The sequence below is a fragment of the Scaptodrosophila lebanonensis genome, unplaced genomic scaffold, assembly GCF_003285725.1.
Source record: "Scaptodrosophila lebanonensis strain 11010-0011.00,11010-0021.00 unplaced genomic scaffold, SlebRS2 tig00000024-arrow-pilon, whole genome shotgun sequence".
Taxonomy (NCBI): Eukaryota; Metazoa; Arthropoda; class Insecta; order Diptera; family Drosophilidae; genus Scaptodrosophila; species Scaptodrosophila lebanonensis.
Window position 1 is genome coordinate 19,057,338 of NW_022060538.1, and position 19,848 is coordinate 19,077,185.

General features: G+C 40.0%; 1 protein-coding gene across 1 annotated transcript in view; it reads right to left on the reverse strand.

Annotated features, from left to right (window-relative positions):
- Positions 1–19,848, reverse strand: part of LOC115620556 (homeobox protein homothorax) — a 166,215-nt gene that overhangs the window by 116,986 nt on the left and 29,381 nt on the right. The window contains exons 4-6 of the mRNA XM_030513843.1: positions 15,335–15,385; positions 12,586–12,636; positions 3,593–3,778 (exon numbers count right to left, since the gene is read on the reverse strand). Coding sequence (XP_030369703.1) covers positions 3,593–3,778; positions 12,586–12,636; positions 15,335–15,385 — 288 coding nt within the window. The remainder of the gene's footprint in view (positions 1–3,592; positions 3,779–12,585; positions 12,637–15,334; positions 15,386–19,848) is intronic.

Genomic DNA, 19,848 nt, shown 5'->3' on the forward strand with positions numbered 1-19,848 from the left:
AGTATATCTGTATATCTGTCCTCTTACTTGGTTTTGTATTCACTAATAAACCTGGTAGTTGTTTAGTCTAAGTATACAAATGACTGCCCATATAGCTTATAGACGAGACGACCGCAATGCAGGATGCAGCGATTCGCTCTTAAGTACAAACTTGAAACTTGCATTTTTTAGTACGCACGAACTGAAAAAGTAGTCGAAGGATTTAGCAGAGATAGTAGTAGAAAGAGATGAAGATGTGGGGGGAAGAGACCGTTAGGATGGAGCTCCGAATTGAACTGCAGAAGTTAGTTTAAGGTAGAGTTGGGTTTTAGGTTAGCTTAGCATATCTAGCCCTCGACACACTAGGACCCAATAGTATACAAGTTGCTTGCTACGCAGACTGACTGCTAGAGTTAGAGCTTAGGCCTAGTCTATAAGTATATATGTATATGTGTACATATATACTTTAGTATATATACTGGTAGTTGGGGTAGTAGTTTCGTTTCCTTCTCTGCTGGGTTGAGCACCAAAAGCTGCGCTGTTTCCTACGTACTTCTCCTTTCATAATTTATAATTACAATTATCTTTAATGTATATATTTAGTAATAATTATATAATAGTATTGGTTTCGCATTTAGCATATTACGTATTTATAGTTAAAAATTTTGCGTAATAAATGCTTAAAGTTGTTTCTGTTGTTGTTGCTGTTGTTGTCCTCTTCGCGTAACCTAAACAGTATCTCAATCATTACGTATATATAGTTCCGCACGTCCCTAGCTCATTTAAAATGTCATCGTATATGCGCGTTCCGATTCTCGTTTAATTAAATTAACTTTAAGTTGTATTTGTTTGTTAAACCATAGAAAACATATGTTTTACTTTATGTTTTATTCGTATACTTTGCATTTGAACTCAGGTTGGTTTCATGTTTTTTTTATTTTTTGTTTTTATTTTAATGTTTTTCTTGTTTTTGTAACAAATTCATGCTTTTGCTTTACGTATATGCGTTGCACTTTACTCGATTCTCTTTAAGAACATATCGAAATAAGTAAGTAGGATGAGAAAAAAAACCACACACGAGAAAACAATTTCCGAATTAAAGAAACAACAAAAAAAAAAAAAAACAAACCTAATACAATTGTTGATTTTGCTTTAATATTGTTAATATTTTATTTCTCTTTTTGGCAAGTTCTTCTGTGTTTATTTATTCAACTCTTCAGTATTGATAAACACATCGAAAAAGGACGTAATGTTTTTTGTTAGTTTTGAAAAATCGTATACTTGCTTGATGAAGATGAAAAGCTTGAAAATAATAATAATCCTGCTTTTAGTTTTCGTTTAGCTTTCTCAACTTGTAAGCAGCCTAGACTCTATATATATATATATATATATATATATCTATATATATTACAACTAAGTACATGCTAGAGTTATGTTTATAATATAGATCTTGTGTTCACTGTTTCTGTTATTTTTGTTATTTTTTCGTTTTGGGTAAATAGAACACTGCTGTTAATCGCGATTTTCAGGGTCTTTCGATTTGTTTTTGGGTTAGCTGTAGAAATGCGGCCAAGTTTGCTTTGCCACACTGTGCACAAGCAGCACTGCTCTTCTCAACACTGGCCTAATAGTCCGCCTCGTGCTTGATGCGATAACTGGCATAGGTTTCTTCCAGCGGTGCAAAGTCTTGTGTGTTGGGCTGTTCCAAAGTTCCAAACAAACAAATTGGCACAGAGTTTTGATTTTGCTTGATTAGACAAAACTAATAGAGACTATTTGGTGGTGGATACTAAGGAGCAGGGGTCTGGGCGGTATGGACTAATTGTGTGTTTGTTTGTCTGTCTGTCTGTCTGTTATTGTATGGTTTATGGCTTCCTTTTTTTCTGTTTCTGGGTTTTTGAGGGCTTACGATACAATATTTACAAGTTTACAAACTCAAAACGTAAACGCGACGACCTAACCAAAGTTAGCGAATTTGTGCTGACTGTACCCCGAAAGAAGGCGGCCGCCACCTCATACCCCTAAGTAAGTAGGTATGTGTGTGGTATGTGGTGGTGGGGCTTGGTACAGTCAACGAAACGGCATACGAGATGCGTATTAGGCTAGCTTTTCTTCATATAAGTCATATATCAATGTGTATATATAATAATATATAGTTTCTATATAGAGTAATGTGCATATGTAAATTGTTAAAATTGGTTAGTTTTGGGTTAGTAAACTTCTTGCGTAATATTTTTTTGTTTTTTTTTTTAAAGGGTTTTTTGTTTTTTTGTTAAGTAGTGAAAATAATAAAAAGTTGTTATATGTTGTAATAATAATCATAATAATAATAATAATAATTATATTGGCGAGCTATATGGGCCTCTTGCAAAAACGAAGTACTGGAACTTTTCATTTTCTTTTTGTGTGTTTTTCTCTTTAGCTTTCTTATTGGTTTTTTGCTCATTAGTTGTTGGTACTTTTTACAATTTAAGCAATTTTGCACTAATTATTGTTGTTCAGTTGCTGTATTCTTCTTCTTCTCATCTTGTTCAAATTATGTTTTTGTTTGGTTTTCATTCGGAAATTTACAAGTTGTATGCATTTTATTTTTGTACTCTGGAGGCGAGCACAAAAATAAATAACATGACTTTTCGCAAATGCTCTTTTAGTTTAGTTTTTCTTTGCTGTACTCTCTTTTTTCAAACTTAAATTTATGGCTTTTTTAACTGTACAAAACAGACCAATATTCTAACGGCTAAGTGTGGCAGCAGGCAGGCAGCAGCAGCAGTGGCAGTAGCAGTAGCTGTGGCAGTTGGCCAGTAGCAGCAGCAAAGTGGTCGAAGGCCGAGAGATGCACAGTCGTCGCATTTGGAAGCTCTTTGGGTAGTCCCAGTCGCAGTCGCAGTCGCAGTAGCAGTTCCAGTCGCAGCTGCATTATTGTTGTTGCTTCGCAGCTGCAATTGTTGCCGTACTTTGTGTGGTCATCGTTGTTGTTGTTGTTGTCGGAGTCGTAGTCGGAGTCGAAGTCGTCTTCGTCGCTGTACGTTCGGCTGTTCCGCTAGTCCTGGCGTGTGTGTAGTTTGTTGAGTGTGTTGTTGTATTCGTTTTGGTTTTTTTTTTGCTGCTCACTGTGCGCCCTGACCGACCGAATTGTTGTTGCTGTGGCTGTTGCTGCTCTCTCTCTCTCTGTTCTGCTGCTTGCTGCTGCTCGCAACTGCACGATAGAATTATGATTGCTCTCTCTCTCTCTCTCTTTTTAATGCAATATTATTTAGTAATTTTTCTCAGTTAGCGGATTTTCGCTCTTGACTAATTTACAATGTGTGTGTGTGTTCTTGTTCTTGTTCATAATTACGTACAACTTCTTCTGCGTTTTTTTATCATTTGTTATTATTTTGTTTGTATGGTTTTGGTTTTTGCAAAATTAATTAATTTTACTTAATTTCTTATGCAATTTCTTTTGCTTTTTGTATTATTGTTATTGTTTTTATTGATTCATTTAATCCCAGGGCATTGTGAGCACCCGCTTCGTTTTTGCAAGAAGGTCGTTATCGTACTACGAACATGGGTGCACCACCGCATTGTAGCTCGCCAATATAGGACCATGTGCTCCCGCGAAGGGGGTACTCACAACGTCTGGTGTACTAGCTCCATCGGTGTGCGATGTTGAATCGGCATTACTTCTTCCTTCACCATTTGCTGAACCTAATTCTGGTGGTTTGGTGGTGTCCCGTTCGTCAATCACTAAATCTATTGGCATTTTACCCTTTAAGCATGAGATATATCGATGACAGAAATTATCGCATAATTCATGTACCTGCAAAGAGATGCGATTGTCAGAGACAAAAGGAGAAGAGAGAGAAAAAAAGAAATTGTTATATGAGAAGAGCGCCAAGGTAAATTTATGTTACTTATTTCTCTTATAAATAGTGTGCACAATACTGGTATAAGAGAGAGGTGTGACTATGTTTTAAGGCAATACTACTGTGCACTTATTGTTAAAAATTGCAATTAAAAAAGTTCTGCAAATTAGAAATATTGATATAGAGCAGTGAAAACTCTTCAACTCTTCATTTCAATTAAATGGAATACAATTCAATAATTGTAGAGTTTCTTTTAGTGATCTTGGAGAGTTTTCACTGTACTTCTGAGTCTTAGTTTCCTAAAGCATTGCAATACTACTTACTAGCCCTAAAAGTTGACAGACAGAGACAGCTGGCACACTTTTAGCGCCATCTCAGTCATACAGGCGGCAACAAAAACCTGCTGCTATTATTATTGCTGTTGTTGTTATTGCTGCCGCTGCTGCAAATGGCATGCAAATTGCTTTTTATGCGTTGGTCGGGTCTGACCAGCGAGCCGCGGCAGACAAGCAAGAAGGCAGGCCAACAGGCCAACAGGCAGGCAAATGGTTGATGATGGCACTCAAAAATGGCGTAGACAACAACAACAACAACTGCAACAAACGAACTAAAGCTAAGCTTAGAAGACAGACAAAAATGTGCAGCGTGTGTACGCGTATGCGCTTGCAAGCGATAAATGAAGGCTGAAGCAGAAACAAAAACAGAAAATGAATAAGCCAAGTTGGTCGGCCACATAAATATGCATAGAGAGCGTATGTTTGTGTGTGAGTTGGGGAATTGGTCAAAAAGGAAGCGAACGGGCTGAAATGCAAAAAGGCAGCCGAGCCAAGTTCGGCCGCAGGGCGCACTTTTAAAAGCTGGCCAACAACAAGCACGTGCAACGGCCACATTAGCAACATGGAGCAGCAACAGACGACGCATGGCAGATAGCAAAACATGCTGCCTGGCGTCAGCAACATTTTGTTCTGGTTGCTGTTGCATTCGCTGTTGCGGTTGTTGTTGTTGTTGTTGCTGGTCGCTCGAAGTCGGTGGCAGCGTGCGCAAAATGCGTTTTTAAAGTCATGTTGTTGCAGTTGCGGATTTGGGATCTCCAAAAAGCAGCCATGACCAGGCACAGGGCTCTGGCCGGGCTAAGAGCAGCAACAACTACAATAACAACAACAATTGCCTTGTGTGTGATAAAACAAATGCGATAAGCTCGAGTGGAGTGTGAGTCAGGCGCTTGCTGGAACACTCTTGTGTGTGTGTGTTGCATATGCAAATATGTAAAAGGGCAGCGGCCAGCCAAGAGGAATGCCAGAGCAACAGCAGCAGAAGGAGAGGAGAAGCAGCAGCCGCCACAGCTAAAAAGAAATTAATTGCGCTGGGCTCTGATGCGGCAACAACAACAGCAACAGCAACAACAACAGGGTGCTCCATTTACAGCCCAAGCCAGCTAGCCAGCCAAGCAGGCAGTCAGGCAGGCATTTAATTTACGAAAAAGTGCGCGTTGCTTATGCAAATTGCTTGTTGTTGCTGTTACGCCGACTTTATATTCGGCTGCTGTTGCTGATCGACAGCGTTAACAATATACATAGTATATGTATGTATGTACATATAGAAATAATGCAAAAAAAAGCTGCGAATTTTTGCTGCAACAGTGGCGAACGGACTGTGCTGCTGGCCTGCTATTAACTTGTTGCCATTGCCAAAACTTGTCAAACTTGTTTACAGGCCGCTGCTGCTGCTGCTCCTACTGATGTTGTTGTTGTTGTTGCTGGTGTTGCTGCCGCGACTGCGGTCAATGTTATTGTCACCAAAAATATGATAAAAACTGGCACACACGCACACAAATGCTCCGCAGTTGGCCGGTTTATGACAGGACACAAATTTGTTGCGAATTGTTGCCGAGCTGATAAGAGCAGCAACACCAAAGGCAACAACAGCAACATGTTGCTGGCCAAAACAAAAAATGAGGAAAATGTTGACGACAAAAACGAGCTGTCAAAATGGCCATAACAACAGTTAAATTAACAATTAGCGATTGCAATTGTGTGTGCAACAGCCACAAAATGTTGCAAGCAACAGTTACACACACACACACATGCATGCTAAATTGATATGTTTATGCGACTTTATGTCCAGTTTCAACTTCAACTTTATTGTCTGGCCCTTTGTTGCGTTGCATGTTGCTGCTGCTGTGGTTGCTGTTGTTGCCGTTGTTGCAGCAACCATGCGATGCTTGGGCACTGATAATTTTTGATTAATTTGTCAGTGTTGTATGTGACATTTAAACAGCTCATTGCGATATTTATGACTCTGGACAGCCTGGATTGCTTGCTGTGAGGCGCTTGTTTCTGCACTTTGGGTGGGCATTACTTGGAAGCGAGTCTTGTGGCATGCTTGTGGGTCAGTTGGGGTGGTGGAGCGGATCGGAGCGGAATGGGGAAACAGTCATTTGTACATCCTGTTAGGCAAAACTTTTCGCAGTCATAGACTCGCACTCGTATGTACGTAGTTGCTTTTTTTTACAGCTTCCTCTTGCGCACCCGTTTAAGGCAACGATAGCATCGACTGCGTGGCATCTCGTGGCGTCCGCCCAACATTTTAACTGCCCCAGTCCCGGTCCCCACACTTTAGATTGCATTTAGCTAGCTAGCTAGCTCTTCTTCTTGCTCTCTAATCTCATGCAAATCGCTCGAATCTGCGCAGTGGTAATTTTCGATTTCCGTTCATAGATAGCGTTAAGTATTCTATATATGATGCCGGAGACGACGACGACGACCAGAGCAGTTGAGATTCACAAAAAGACAGCTACTGCCAGCGGGCCAGCGACTGCAGCAACAAGTTTTCGTTGCTGTTGTTGTTGTTCTTGCTGTTCATTTATTTTTTGTAACAAGCGTGTGCGGCATACGAGTACACACCACGCTACTGACATTTAAATGAAATGTAATTAAAAAGACAGCATACTTACAAACACTCCAACAACAACAGTAACAGCAACAATAACAATAACAAAATCTAAACAGCTAGCAAAAAATATAAAATGACAATAAAGATATTCACGAGCGTGCAGCAGTGCTGGGAATTGGACGAAGTCTGCATGCGCTTTTTATGGCCGCTGCTGGAGAGTGTTGAACAGTACTTTTTGTGGCGCTTTAACGACCGCCTTGAGTATAACTCGAAAAATAGTGGGTCAGGTTGAATAGCAAATGAAGGATTTGAGGCAGGAGTAGGTCTCAGGGGCAGCACACATGCGCTTCTAAGCAGAAGGAGGAGGTGGACCAATAAAAACCAGCACAGCTACATAGTGTGTTCTGGAATTTAGAGTCAATTTACAGATTGATAAATATGCGAACTTTACGAATAAATAATAATAAAAATATCTATCATATTCCCTCAAAATTTAAGATATACGAAGGTACGAGCTGAATCGAAGCTTGCTATTAGTCTAATGATGAATCTAAGTATAAAGATATAAGCTCTTCACTTAGCAGTACGATTAAATTGTTTCTTCAGTTATGAATCAATGCTTGCTATTATAGTAGTCTAAGGTCTCTTCAGTTACATTAATTGAAGATGAATCTAAGTATAAAGATATGAGCTCTTCACTTGGCAGTACGATTAAATTTTTTCTTTAGTTATAAAATGTGACGCCATCATGATTCACTTGAAAATGATTTTCGTTTCTTTTGTCATAAAACGTGAGTTCTATTTCATCATCTTCAATGCAAACTCTACCTCTCCAAAAATTTAAGATATACGAAGATACGAGCTGAATCAAAGCTTGCTATTAGTCTAAGGTCTCTTCAGTTACATTGTTTAAAGATGAATTTAAGTATAAAGATATGAGCTCTTCACTTAGCAGTACGATTAAATTGTTTCTTCAGTTATAAAATGTGACGCCATCATGATTCACTTGAAAATGATTTTCCTTTCTTTTGTCATAAAACGTGGGTTCTATTTCATCATCTTCAATGCAAACTCCAGCGTATCTCCTAAGCGATAATTCTTTTTAGCATTGTATCTGTTATTAGTTTTGTATGGCCTAGTTATCATTTATGACTCCAACTAGAAATGCTACATCTATTTAATTCCAATTTAAAATTCCACACAATTAGAAGTCATTCATTTCTACTTCTGTGCTTCTTGTTTTGTCTTGTTGAAGGTAATCTGTATTTCATTTTGCAGGAGATACCCAGAACCTAATGATTCGTATTCAGAACTCTATAGCTCGTTGAGCGTGAAATTCGTCTGTTCACCTCGGCTCGGCTCAGCTCAGCTCAGCTGAGTTCGGATCGGATCGAGCAAGCATGTGGAGGTCTCCAAATCGTTGCCCCATGCTGCCGCCAGCCAAAACCGTTGCCGTCAGTCCCCCAAACTGTTACCCCCTGCCGAAGCGTGTGCAACTGACCCAACGTGTTGTTGTCTGTGGGTATGTCCGTCTGTCCGTTCGTCCATCCGTCTGTCCGATTGTCTTTCGGTCTTTCAGTCTGACTGTGTGCGCTGCCGTCCATTTGTCCGTTTGTCAATTGCAATGTGCTGTAGTCGTCGTTGTCAGTGTTGTTGTGGCCGTTGATTTTTTCCTACATATAAACATATATATATATATATATATTGTTTTTTTTTTGCATGTGCGCCTGCCTCGACGGCTGACGAGAATTGTCCGTGTTGGAAAACCAGTTTTTGACTGACACAAGTCTTGAACGTCTCTTTAACTGATTCTGTGTGTTGTTTTTATTTTAAACAACAGCAGCAGCAGCAGCAGAAACAACAAATACTTACAGACAATATATAAATATAAATATATAAGTAGTTATTGTATATTTCACGTACATTTGTGTTTTATATTTATTTTATACACAAAACTGAGCTCAACTTTTGCGCTTCTATTTGCTGTTTGCTGTTTGTGGTTTGTTTCTGTTTCTGTTTCTTGCTGCATTTGCTAACCCGTTGCATATCAATGATGTTTTTGTACAAGTTGCTACAATTCTTGATGCGATTTGCCATTGCTGTTGCTGCTGCTGCTGTTGTTGTTGTTGTTGGAGGTAACATTGTGCCTCATTGTGTGTCGCAAGCTGTGTGAGTGACAAATGACAAAACAAAAACCTGTCGTGGGCTGTATGATAAAGATCTTTGCGTCGCTTTCCTCGTCGTGGTCGTCGTCGTCGTTGTTGTTGTTGTTGTTGCTGCCGCTGTTTGTGGCCAGTCTGCCTTTTTGTTTATGCACATTTATTTGTGTATACAGGGTGCAACAAATTGCAGCTGCCATTGCCTTACTGCACTACTTTCAATCGATGACCCCGCCGATCCGATCCGCCGAGTGGAAAGTGCCTAAGTGCCTGGGCAAAAGGTAATTAACATTTTTCCACACTAATTGCACATTGATTGACTTTCGTTGTTTGCCTTTTTATTTTTTACTCGTATTGTCAAAGTCATTAGTCGCTGTTCGAGTGCCAGTGCCAGTGCGAGTGAGATCTCTTTGTTCCAATGCCCCACAAAACTTTCAATCTTTCAACTTTCTGTCTAGACTCTAGACAAATGACTCTCGAGCCCAGCACAGATCCCCACCAACTGGAATGTAAATTTTTGTTTAGTTTCGGTTCGAAATGCTATCGGCTTTAGAATGTTTTGCATAATTTCTTACTTAAGACTTAATTGAAAAAAAAAAAGAATGGGACAAACGAACTAAAGACAGACGATATCCAGGCCTTAGTCTAAAGACAAGAGCTGAGCTCGCCTTGAGCTCAGCTTCTGCTTCTGCTTCAGTTTCAGCTTCGGTTTTGGACGCGCTACGCTTCGTTGAGCATTTGCTTAATTAATTTTCTCGGCACAACAACATTGTGGGGCATTAATTACGACAGCGTTGAGGAACAACTTCCATTAAAGTAGCCGCACACTCACATTCACAGGCACAGACACAAACACGCACCCATCAGCCCCCATCCGCATACGCGTACATTTGAAAGTTGTGCATATTATTTGAAATTAAAACAAATTAGGCAACCTGTAATTTTTCCATTTAGACTATAAAGTGTCTAATAATAAAGTAGGTGTTGCTATGAAAATTCCGCGCACCAGCCACATAGCCACACAGCCACACAAAAGTGGAAAATTATTTATGTGTCTGTGTGCGCGCTTATCAATGCCGGAAAATCTACCGGAGGGAGCAGACTTATGAAGTGCGTTTGTTGAAGCGGCACATGCGGCTTAATTAGAATAGAGACGAGGGATCGAGCGATGAAGGGATGGGGGGTTGGAGGGATCGACACATGGGAGTGCGGCAGGGGATCTGTTTGTTGGCTGGTTCTGTTTGCTTGGTCTGCCGCATCACACCTCATGAATTAACAACAAAGCCGAGAGCCGAAAAATAACGAATTTCAAATGCCACTCCACTCCACTTGTATGAATGCCTTGCATTGTGCAGCAATGCAAATAACAGCAATAGCAACAACAACAAAATTGTTATCTAAACTAAAGCAGAGCTGAGCAAACACCTGCGAGCGAAACCAAATCTACGCATGACAACAAACCACAGTCAAATCTCGCAATGAAAGACAAACTTTCATTGTCTGTTGAACCTATTTATTTTAAATCCAAGAGCTTCTTTACAGCAAAATTATGAAAATGTTCAACAAAAAAAATCAGAATCAAAAATAATATAATTTTCGAGATTAATAATAATAGAAAACTTAAGAAATCTCGCAATGAAAGACAAACTTTCATTGTCTGTTGAACCTATTTATTTTAAATCCAAGAGCTTCTTTACAGCAAAATTATGAAAATGTTCAACAAAAAAAATCAGAATCAAAAATAATATAATTTTCGATATTAATAATAATAGAAAACTTAAGAAGAATTCATTTGCATTTAAGTTCAAATTAAACAATAATAATAATTGAAGATTTAGGAAGAATTAATTTGCATTTAAGTTCAAATTAAACAAAAATAATAGTTTAGTTGAATTTTCGAATTACAATGTGATCATCAATGTGAGGTCTTTCATTTAATATATTCAAGCCCTTTTCAACTTTATTTCCAAAGCAGGAGAGTGGAAGACTTAACTTCATTTTAGAATATTAATATATACAAGTTCTTCACTTTTCAATTCTTTTTAATAGAGCTTCAAGTTCTTGCTTGATTCAAAAATTATGAAAAAATATAAAAAGAAAAAGAATAAACTTGTATATAAAAGATTCTTCAATCTTAAATCGTAAGTTTATTTTTCATTTCCATAACTTTCAAAAGTTGTATAAAATTATTAAATGCTTACTTAAGTTCATTATAGAGCTGTTCGACTGTATAATAATAAAAAAAAAAAGCAAGCAAATATTTGTCAGTCGGTTGGACGGTTGGGCGGCATTGTTGCCAGAAATCGGCAGACAGGATGTTTGTTATAAGCTGCTGCCGCCTTATGCTCTCTGCTGCGCCATGTTTTGCTGCACAGTGTAAGAGAAACAGTCGCTGAGTCCCACAGATTTCTCATAGCCATTGCAGAGCTATGTGAGCAATGTGCAGCATGCAATTTTCATGTTACAATTTTGATTGGCAATTAATTCAATTGGCCTGGCCAAAGAGGCAAAGGCACTGGCACTGGCACAGTCACAGGCAATTGTATAGGCCATGGCAACGGCAACAGCTGCAACAAATTTCTGTTGGTTATGTGTCTGAGACTGGCCAACTGCCCGGCCAGACAGGGCCAACTGTTTCGCTCTTAATTTAGACATTTGCACAAATGTACAGCTAGAAATATGGCCGGCCGCATGCTGTGGGCCACGCTAACGGGGAACTTGGGCCCAAAGCCGAAGCCGGGCCGTGTCGCTCGAGCCGACTTACAAGCTCAATAAAATGTCAACACAACTGTTAGTAATTGAAATGCGCGCCCGCTTGACAGAATGAGTTACAAAGCCAGCGAAAAACACAAAAAATAAGAGACAACAAAGTTGTTTGCATAGCCAGTGTGTTTATTTATGGGAGCGAAATAAAATATTCGGGTGGTCGACAAGTCCACAAAGCTGACTACTTTAAATTAGTGAGTGCAAAAAGTATCTGAGGAATTAAGTAATTATATCAATTGACAACTTGTTGGCAACAAAGAAATCTTCATGATCGAATTGGCTTTGGCTATCAGCTGTTTCAGAAATGGGATTAAGACAGTTCATTGAATGTGTTTATGGATATAAGTAGAATCTCAATTTCAGTTTCAAATCAATGAAAAGCATTAAAAGAAAGGAATGAAATGAAACGAAATGGAAGGAATTTTATGTTACAAAAACGCATGAATGAAATGAAAAGCAATGGAATGATATAAATGAAATGAAAGCGATGAAGGACTTGGATATACTTAGAATCTCCTCATTTTCAGCTATAAGTATATTTAATCACAATGAAATGAAAGGAATGAAATGAAATGAAACGATATGAAAGGAATGTACTGTTTTAAAAGGCATGTATGAACTAAATGAAGGCAATGAAACGATATGAAAGGAAAGAAATGAATAAAAGCGATGAAGGACTGAAATTAATGAAGTACTGCTTAGCTTGAATACTCTCATTAAATATATAGAAGAAACATATATACCTGACTAGAATTTCATAAATAATGAATGGATAAATAAAGTGGCATAAACGCACATTAGGATTTATTCCAAATTCAAGACCATTATCCAAATTCCTAAGCTACTAATTCAATATTATTGTGCTGAACGTATTGCAATGCGTTAGAAGTGCTTAAAAGTAATTCTTAAATACATAACAAAAATAATCAGCTGGTAGTACTTACTTTTTCTAATTCTAAAAGGTGAAACCGAAGTACTTGTATTGCTTGCACCATCTGCAAAGAGAAGAGATTGATAATGAGAATGATGTGTGAATACGATTTGAATTTATAACAAATTAGAAGCCATAAAAACCACACTAGTGGCAAACAAATCATTTCAAACCCACAAACACACACACACACACACACACATGAGCATAAATGTAGAGAACATAAAGACTACACTACTGACGGGATCAGTTCAGTCTCATTGCATTCGGGCAACCAAATGCTAATTAAAACGTCAGCTTGACATTTGACATTTTTACGATGCTGCTAACTGCTGCGGCCGCGACTGTTGGCTCCTCTCATTGCTGTTGTTGCTGGCATTGTTGTTGTTGTTTTGTTGCTACTGCAACTGCGGCTAAAACTTTAAAGAATTTCATTGAAGACGGCTGCCAACCGCAGCCCACCGGGCGTTTTCTTGAGCACGTTGTAAAATAATAACATAGAGAAGACATGCTATAAAAATTTTTATAGCATATGTGTGCGCAAGTAAATACCAAACACAAAACCGCCAAGCATCTGAGTGTGTGTGTGTGCGTTGCTTTTTTTATTTTTTTATTTAAGTAAGTGTTACTAAATGCACTTTTAAATGTTCAAACATGTTGGACCACAGACAGCAGCGGGAGCGGCGGATGGACGACCACAGAGCGCGAGAGTGGGACGCCAAAATGATTTATGGCCAAAGCGCGCGTACTCGTACGTACACACGGCCATGGCCAAGGGGACGGACGAAGCTGGACGGACGTGCGGACGGTTAGACAAGAGTGCTGCAGCACTCATTGGGCATGTACTACAACTAATAAACTAATCTGCAAGTGCATAAAATTAGGGCCACAAGTGATTTCTGCGCTCTGCCAACTAATACACCATAAAAACGCGCATAAAACGCGCACAAGACGCGCGCAGCAGTGCAGCCATCGCCAACGCCAACGCCGCTGCCATCGCCGCTGCTGTGCGTGAGTGACACATTTACGACTCTGGGGCCAGGCAAAAGTGGAGAGAGGGAGAGGGACAGGGAGAGAGAGCGAAAGAGTTGCGTCGAGTGGCGCAATTAAAATTAGTTTTGCCATAATCTCTTTATATACACGAATGTATGTACATATATCTACTATATAGTGCACATGTACGCGTATGTATGTGTGTGTGTGAGCAGTCAGGAGCAGTCAGTCGCAGTTGACGCGATTTGTGCAGCCCAATATCATGGCTCGTTTTGCGCTTTTTGCACGCAGCATTTCCGTCTTGATTTACATGCCAAAACCGTCAGCCCTCCTCTGCCTTGGAATTCAGCGCACTGACTGACTCATGCCCGCCATAAAAATGGTTATGACGCGCAAAAGCAGCAACAACAACAAAAAACTACAAAAATAAATGAACACCAAGCAAGAGCTTTGTGCTGGGCTGAGGGTAAAAGAAGTGCCTGCCTGACTGGGAAATAAATACTCCAATGCTCCATTTTATGGTAGAACGAATGAAATTATGTAGCTGTGTACTACGCATAGCGAATCGAGAATTAAGCCACTATTTGAAAGCTGCAGAAGCCAGTGAAGAACTGCTCCAGCTGAACTCCACCTTAAACTGTGGTTTAAGAGTTAATTCATCTTTCCTTGAAATGATAATACTTTATCGATCTCTAATCTCGCATAAATCAGTTAGATTAGAACTGCGCTGAGCTCACTTCCAATCAGCCTCACTTATCTTTCGACAACACTCAGATGAGATCATCTCTAATCATCTAATTTATTTCGCGCTGCCATAACTAACCAATTGTTTCTCAAAATTAGCATACCCCACACTTTTGTGCGCTCTAAGGAGTGATTCCAACTGAAATACCAACGCACAATGATCAGCGACAACATCAACAACTGCAGCAGCAGCAGCAGCAGCAGCAGATGCAACAACAACAACAACAACACAGAACAATAACAAGAACAAGAAGAGCAACAACAAGAGCAGTCGCCAAGGTTGTATGAATTTTGCTGTGTGGTGCCTTTGCCTTCGTTCTTGGTCGCTGAGACTATCAATGTGACGGTGACTGAGACTGGGCATGGGGCTGGAGCCCAGTCAGTCAGTCAGTGCCTGTCTTTATGCATTTTACTAACCCACGACAACTTTTGTTGCCATCGCTGTTGCTGTTGTTGTTGTTGCCCGCACACCCAAGGCTGCCATTTAGAGAGTGCAAAAATGTCATATGCATCATTAAATCGTTCTGCTTCATATTGTAGTCGGGACAGGCACGTTGTGGTCGTTCCCATTCTCTTATTCCTCATCCCCACACACACACACACACACAAGGCACTACTACTCGTAGTATACTACACAATTCCCCATTTTCGATTCCCTCTTGGCAAAATGCAAAAATCAAAATGCGTGCGCAAAAAATATGGCAACGCTGCTTGTCCAATAAAATGACTAAACAACTTATTTGCCAGCTTGGACGGCTCAAGAGAAGCAGACAACGTCTCCTCGCTTGTTGTTGTCGTTCTTCTCAGATCTGTGCTGCTCGCTGTTAAACTACAAATGCTCATAAATTGCGCTCGCCAAAACGGCAGCTGCTAAATTCGCAGTGATTTATTCTAAATAAAAGAAAATTATTCAATTGTCGTTGGTGTTTTGGGTCAAGGTGAGTAAAGAGACAACACACACACACACACACTAGCCAACCGGGCAACATGTTGCGGCAACAATGTTGCTTGGCTTGACTACTTACCAGTGAGTCGACTTCGGGATCTGCGGTATAGTAGGGTTTCTGTGATCTTATCTGCAAATAGAGTGAAAGAGAGAGAAAACATTTTTGAGTAAAATGAAATCGTTGCAAAATGTGGAAAATAAAAATAAAAATAACAATGTGAGGGCAGAAAATGTATGCAAAAACAGCAGCTGTTACTTGTTGTTGTTGTTGCTAGTGAACCCACCAAAAGGCGATCTTGACAAAACGCAGGCAGGTGGCATGTCTGGCGGTAGTTGTCTGTAGTCTGTTGCCTGTGTCTAGTTTGTTGCTGTTGGGCTAACTCTGACTGTGTCGCCTCAGTTTTATGATGCAGCGGCATGCTTATCGCAGGCAAAATATTGTACACATTATAAAACTACAACAACAACAACAGCACCATGCCCAGCATGGCCCAAACACACACAGCATGGGAATCGCAACATTTGCGTAAAAATTGTTCTTTTTTTGTTTTCTGTTTTTGTTTTTGTACAGCTCATCAAGAGTCGGTGCCATGAACTGACTCGCTGTGACCATAAAAGAGATTCTCGTTTTTATAGCACACACAGAGCCCAGGCCAACAAAAATAAACCACACACTTAGATAAAAATCACAAAGGCAATATGTAGCTAGATAAAATGCCACACAGACCGCGCCAAACAACCAAATAACCGAGTCCGAAACCGAAACCAAAACCAAAACTCACCGACGCGCCCGCCAAAATGTGACAGAAGGTCAACATAAATGCTGCGAATTATTTTTGTTTCAATCAGTTATTGTTTTCCCCTATTTTTTTTATATACATACATATATTGTTTTTTTGTATTTGCAAAATGTTGCTGTTTTGAATTTTGTATATCGATGCGGTTGCTGTTGTTGTTTGTTTTTGTTTGGCTCTCACGGAACTGAACATGCGAGGCAGGCAGGCCATAATAACAAATGTGTGACTAGCTGGGGCGCTTCTCAAACACATCCACACACGTAGGAGCCATAAATAAATAACATCGCTACACCCGCTGTGCAGAGTGTAACGGTAGAGCAACAGAGTTGACCTTGCGCTTTGCGGCCTGACTTTGACCGACCACGACCACCCATCCAGGCCCAAGGCTGCAATCAAGCCAAGCCAAGCCAAGCCAAACAGATAGATTCAGGCGGGTGGCCAGCTGCCAAGTGATCTCCGAAGCCGATAATCGCTAAAACATGTTGAAAACGTGAGCGATCGCTTAATGTGGAAAGGTGTGCCATTTGCAAGAAACATTCATATTTCGATCGATGATCAAAAATTCGCAAAAGACATTAGGAGCGTGAGAACTCCACTCAAGATAGAAAGTGGAGCTCAACCGCCTCCCAAAGCTGCTAAAAAGAAACTATAACTCCAGGAGAGCTTCCTCTTCTCAATTCGTGCCTTTAAATGAACCACTTGTGAGTTGTTTTAGCAATTACATCAAATATTGATCATCAAAATCATTCAAATAATCTAGCGGGATATAGTTTTGTGATGCATAAATAGAAATAAGTTCGATTTGATTGAATGAATTAAAAGATTTGATTGGAAAAGAACAGAAAGTAAAATTTGAACTCTTCTTTAAATGAAATGCTTCAAGCATTTGGATTGATTGAGCTCCGAATGTGACAGATTTAAGAATTGAAAAGTATTTTTTGATTGAGGCAGACCTAAATAGAAGAATCTTCATATTTCATCAATCAGAGCATTTTTTGAAACTACTTCTGGGTCTACAAGTAAGCATCAAGAACGCTTCAAATACTCCCAATCATGCCACAATATGGCAAACTAGTAACCAGCAACGGTTCTTTGAAATCCAGTGAAGCATGTGCGGCTAATAATTACACACTTTGGAGCATACGGCCTACTATAGACCAGTAGTATTGGAGTCCAACTCCATCGACTATATGTGGCATTGTACGAGCATCTTTTGTGTGTTGAGGTGCCGGCGACATCGACATCTGCAACAATGTGGGTACGAGACATACAACTGTTGAGGCATGAGAAAAACGCCCCATTGTGAGGCAGAAGCAGTACAACAACAACAACAACAAATACAATGAGAATAACAACAACAGCAAACACAAGTATACAAAGCACAGCCATTGAAGAAGACGATGACGAAGACGATGATGACGCTGACGAAGGCGAAGACGGACGACAACGAAATTGCGTGCGTGTTGTAGAATTTTTGCAAAAGTTGTTGGCTTTTATGTTGCATTTTCAAATGCTGGTTGGTTGGCTGACACACACACACACACACACACACACACCAGAAAGCATACACACACACAGACAGGCAGATAACTGACTTTGACTGCCGCCTGCCTGGAAGAACTTGCCAAACTGGTTTACATGATAAGTTTTGTTGTTGGCGGACGGACAGGCGGACAAGCGGACGGCCAGTCGATGTCGATGATCAGCGGGTTGGGGCGGGGCAGCGGGAAGGGGTGCCGCATAGTCGGCGACCGACCAGGTCGCGCTTTAGCTGATATGAAAAGCAGCCAGAGACTGGCAGACATCGAGCATATTGCACACGCACTTTTCAACGGCAACGAAATCAAAATGGCTGCCATCGCCGTCATTGCTGTTGCCGTTGCCGTTGTTGTTGTTGGCAACTAATTACCAGCAAGTTGGCCTGGCCAACATGTTTATTGATAAGCAGCCTAGCTATGTTACTTGTATATTGCTAGCCACCCATCGCAAGTTGCCAAGTTCGCGTCGTCAGCGTCAACATTTTCACTGTGGTTTTTAAAAATGTATAAATCATTTTAACAAGTAAATTCACAGCATGAGACAAGTCTATAAATATACATACATATACACACATATGTATGTATGTGTGTGTGTGTGTGCAGCAGAGTGCAACCCAAGAAGGCATTGGCACCCAAGAAGTTGTGCGGCAGCGTTGAAAAAATAAAAAAGTATACAAATACGAAAATTTTAAATGAAAATAAAATTGAAAATTTTAGTGTCACTTTTGCCGTTGTCGTTGAGATACATTTTGTTGTTGTTGTTGTTGTTGTGAGCATGCAGTTGCCGTTTTCTATGGCTGTTAATGTGCTGGGGCGTGGGCGTCAGCGTACATATGACAGTTTTATATTTAAACTTTGTAGCACTGAGAGAAAAACGCGCCTATTTTTCTAGAAATTGTACGAAACATTATTTAAATCAAAGTAATGTTGATTTCCCTATACTAAGCCATTACTTGGAAAATACTTTAAGCTACAATATGCTTTTCCTAACCCATTCCCCACAACTTTATTGAAGAATTCTCTATTACTACTGCCTATAAAATATTATCTACTTCAACAAATTTCACAATAGATTGAAAAGAATCCTTTCTGTTGTAAGGAATGCCTGTTATTGGTCGTTCTAAGTATAAAATGTGGTCTGTATTCTTTTCATTTAAGATATGGTTAGTTCATATCCGACTAGGGATAGGAAGGTGAAAATCTAAGCCGACCAAGTATCTATGATTCACTTGAGCGGAGAGGTAGAATTCTGGCAAAGCTCATGTAAGCTATTCCAGGAATAGTTGGTTGGTAACCCCCATTTGGCTCGGTGTGCGACTTTTGAGTTCGATGGGCTGACGTATGTACATTTGGCCGGGCGGAAAGCCCCCCAAAAAACACCATTGACAACGCCAGCAGCAGCAGCAACAACAACAAGCAGTACACAATAGTACGAGTAGCAACTGACGTGCCTCGTTCTCCTCCCATTTCCCCCCCTCCATGGTCGGCCACCCTGCTTTCTAATCAGTTTCACATGCTTAGCTCATAAATTTTGTTTCATTTACTTGTGCTTTTTATTATCATTCTCATTTATAATTTTTTGCACGACAAAACGAAAATCACTACTGTTTAGATACTCTTGAAGAAGTTTATGGGGCCCAATAAATGCAATTATACAACGTTTACAATGTCTCGATGGTCGCATGGTCGCATGGTCGTCGTTGGCGTTCTAAAAATACGCAATGATACGCACAGTGGGGCTTGGCTGGAGCGAGGGGCTAGAGTTTGAGGATGAGGAGGCCATTCGTAGCTGCCATAAATTGTGTGGAATTTTCAAATCAATTTCTTCAAAACAACAAAACAGCAACAAAAAAAATAAGGAACACGCGAGTGCGAGCGTCACACAAACAGCTCTTTGGGGTCGCCTCTCACCGAGGCATGTGCCATAAAAAGGCAACAATAACAATAACAACAGTCCAACAGACCACAGCCAAAGAGCGCCATAAAAGCCAAATGGGCCAAGCAAAAAGGGGAATATAAAATTATGATTCAATCAAAATTGTTTTAATTTCTCACATGATAAATTTATAGAAATTCGAGCTACAAACAACAACAACAGGAACAGCCAGCATCAACAAAATAAGCCAAAATATAGCTAAAAATTGTGGCGCACAAAATTACAATGCGGTCAGCAGCAGCAGCAGCAACCATTGCTTTGGCCAATAAAATGTTTCGTTTGTTGTTGTTGTTTTGCTACGTTTTTATTATGCCAATACCTA